General features: G+C 49.3%; 1 protein-coding gene across 1 annotated transcript; it reads right to left on the minus strand.

The window, feature by feature from the left end:
- Positions 1 to 804: 804 nt before the first annotated feature.
- On the minus strand, positions 805 to 1,445 carry CUNH6orf226 (chromosome unknown C6orf226 homolog). The gene has a single exon (XM_017547304.2). The coding sequence runs from the start codon at positions 1,402 to 1,404 to the stop codon at positions 1,090 to 1,092; it is 315 nt and encodes a 104-aa protein (XP_017402793.1). The 5' UTR covers positions 1,405 to 1,445; the 3' UTR covers positions 805 to 1,089.
- Positions 1,446 to 3,507: the final 2,062 nt, after the last annotated feature.

Below are 3,507 nucleotides of genomic sequence, written 5' to 3' on the forward strand. Positions count from 1 at the left end.
GTAACAAGAGTGAAACTCCGTCTCAAAAAAAAAAAAAAGAAAAAAAAAAAGGTTTAAGCAAAACAATAGTTTGTAATTTATTCTGTCAGCGCAAACTCCTGGTAAATAAATAAAAGGGAGAGCCTGGCGTGGTGGCTCACACCTGGGAGACTGAGGTGGGCGGATCACAGGTCAGGAGTTCGAGACCAGCCTGACCAACATGGTGAAACCCCATCTCTACTAAAAATACAAAAATTAGCTGGGCATGGTGGCATGTGCCTGTAATCCCAGCTACTTCGGAGACTGAGGCAGGGGAATCGCTTGAACCCAGGAGGCAAGGTTGCAGTGAGCCAGGATTGCACCACTGCACTCCAGTCTGGTGACAGAGACTCCATCTCAAAAACAAATAAAAGGGAGTAAGTTGACTAAAAATAAGTTCTGTGGTTTTTTTAATAAAAAGCATAATAAAACAAGTTTGTAACTTATAATTGTATACAAATAAGTTATAAAATTTGTGCACTTGTATATATGTACCATGACATAACTAACTCTTTGAACAAGTTTTGACAATCCTTATTTTTGAGAAAAGCTAGACCTGTTACGTAATCTGTGGGTTAGGGTATGTTCATGTCAGCACGCACCAGGTACACTAGCTTTTGTAGAGAAAGTAAAATCTAGTGTTGAGAAAGTAAGTGGACTGAGCCAGGTGGCGTATTTAACATAAAAGGACTAATTTCAGGGTAGCTGTGGACCCTTTCCAAAGTTCTAATTTTCTAGCCCCTTACCTGATCCAGCTGATTCCAAGAGCCAAGATTTTAGTCTTGGTTGGCTTATTTAAATGTTTTGGGCTTTCCTTTATTTAATGTATCTTCAAAGTCATCCTGGGCCCAAGTTACATCATCAAACCTTTTATTACACATACGGGCTGAAACAGAATTTTTCTTAACTGCGTATCATGTCCCAGAAATGCAAATACAAAACCCCGATGGTGGTTGCAGGAACAAGTCCAGCTGAGACAGGTCAGGGCGAAAACAAAAGATGAGTAACTGACTGGCATTCAGGGTACTGGAGCCACGCCCTCCAGATCTCCGCTGGAAAGGACCTCGAACCTCAGGACCCCACTGTCTGCCATGAAGAAGGTGCAGTCGTTGCCTCAGCCAAGCCAGGGTCCGCCGGGGCCGGGGCCGGGGCCGGGGCCGTTCCTATCTTGAGGGTCGGAGGAGGGGACTCAGCCAAATCCGCGGCCTCCCAGGGCTTGGGCCTCCGCGGGAGCCGGGATGCTGTGGGTTCGCCGTGGATCGCCGCGATGTGGCGTCTCTCTAGGCCCGGGATCCCCTGGCCCTGCTGAACCAGCTGCAGGAGCTGCGCCAGGGTAACCGAGGCAGAGGTCGGGGCCGAGCGCTGGGGACTGCGGGGACGCTCCATGTCCGGTCGCGAAGCCTGACGGGCATGCAGCGAGCACTTCCGGACGGAATGGGTGCAACTACCACGGGGCGGGGAGGGGGGGGAAAGGAAGGGGACGCCGTAGACCGTACCAAGCCTGCCCAGAACGGGGGGAGCACTTGAGAGCTCTGACCCAGCTTCCTGCAGAAACGCTTTAGACGCGTGCACGATTTAGCCAAACCCAGAGTGCCCAACGTGGAATGTGCTTTAGAAGAAAAAGTGACGGACGCGTCAAAACCTGAAGGCTAGCATAGGACGGAACGTGCCTGCGGACGCGCCGCTACAAGCAAAAAGAGGCACCGCGCACACGCCCACTTTTGTGCACACCCACAGGCGCGCCTACAGGGATTCAGGTACAATGCATGGCGGGGGATAATCCCCATTCTAGGCTCCGCAGCACCGGACAAAGCATAACTGTAGAGTTGTTCCGAGGGGCCTCAGGAGTGACACCGCCACCAAGCTACGCTACTCTCTTAATAATAAATTATTATTATTATTATTATTTTGAGACGAAGTCTCACTGTCGCCCAGGCCGGAGTGCAGTGGAACGATGTCAGCGCACTGCAGCCTCATCTCAGCTCACTGCAACCGCAGCCTCCTGGATTCAAGTGATCCTCCTGCCTCAGCTTCCCTAATAGCTGGGATTACAGGTGTATGCCACCAAGCCCAGCTAATTTTTGTATTTTCAGTAGAGACGGAGTTTCACCATGTTGGCCAGGCTGGTCTCAAACTCCTGACCTCAAGTGATCCCTCAGCCTCGGCCTCCCAAAGTGCAGGGATTACAGGTGTTAGCCACCGCACCCAGCGAGAGCCACATCACTCTCTTCACACTTCCTGCCATTCTTCAATTCCTGGTGCTCCCAGAGAACATAGAAAGTGAAGGCAGGTCAGATGTGCTACAGCTGCTCTGACTGCTTGGAAAGTCAGGTTTTTAAATTATCAAAAGCGGCCAAGGAGCGCGGTGGCTCACGCCTGTAATCCCAGCACTTTGGGAGGCCAAGGTGGGTGGATCACTAGGTCAGGAGTTCCAGACCAGCCTGACTAACGTGGTGAAACCCTGTCTCTACTAAAAATACAAAAATTAGCCAGTCGTGGTGGTGCACACTTGTAATCCCAGCTACTCAGGAAGCTGCGGCAGGAGAATCTCTTGAACCCAGAAAGTGGAGGTTGCAGTGAGCCAAGATCACACCACTACACTCCAGCCTGGGCAAGACCCCTACTCAAAAAAAACAAACAAAAAAAATTATCAAAAGCTAGACTGATCTGGTGAACATCACCTTAATCAAAGAATCAAAGCTTAATGGCCAGGTTTGGTGGCTCACACTTGATATCCCAACACTTTGGGAAGCAGAGGTGGGCAGATCACCTGAGGCCTGGTAACAGGCGAGACTCCATTTAAAAAAAAAAAAAAGTACAAAAAATTAGCTGGGCATGGTGGTACCTACTACGTGGGAGGCTAAGACAGGAGAATCACTTGAATCCAGGAAGCAGGGAGGTTGCAGTGAACTGAGATCATACCACTGCACTCCAGCCTGGGCAACAAAGTGAGACTCAGTCTTAAAAAAAAAAAAAAAATAGGACAAACTGGCCTCATGTGCCTCCTGATGTGATGCACTGGCATTGAGAAAGACACAACATTATCTTCTGTAGTCCTTCCCAAAGAATGTTCGCTCACACCTAATCTTGAGGAAATAGAGACCAAAGTGAGAGAAAATGATTGGTCTGACACTTTACAGATGTCATTGTCATAAAAGATAAAGAAAAAGCTAAGAATGATCTCAGATGAAAGGAGACATAAAAAATAAATACAGAGCCAGGTGCGGTGGCTCACCCCTGTAATCCCAGCGCTTTGGGAGGCCGGCAGGCTGATCACCTGAGGTTAGGAATTCGAGACCAGCCTGACCAATATGATGAAATCCCTGTCTCTACTAAAAAATATAAAAATTAGCCGGACGTGGTGGCACATACCTGTAATCCCAGCTACTCGGGAGGCTGAGGCAGGAGAATCGCTTGAACCTGGGGGGCGGAGGTTGCAGTGAGCCAAGATTGCGCCATTGCACTCCAGCCTGGGCAACAGGAGCGAAA

The sequence above is a fragment of the Cebus imitator genome, unplaced genomic scaffold (genome assembly GCF_001604975.1).
Source record: "Cebus imitator isolate Cc_AM_T3 unplaced genomic scaffold, Cebus_imitator-1.0 Scaffold197, whole genome shotgun sequence".
NCBI classification, from domain to species: Eukaryota; Metazoa; Chordata; class Mammalia; order Primates; family Cebidae; genus Cebus; species Cebus imitator.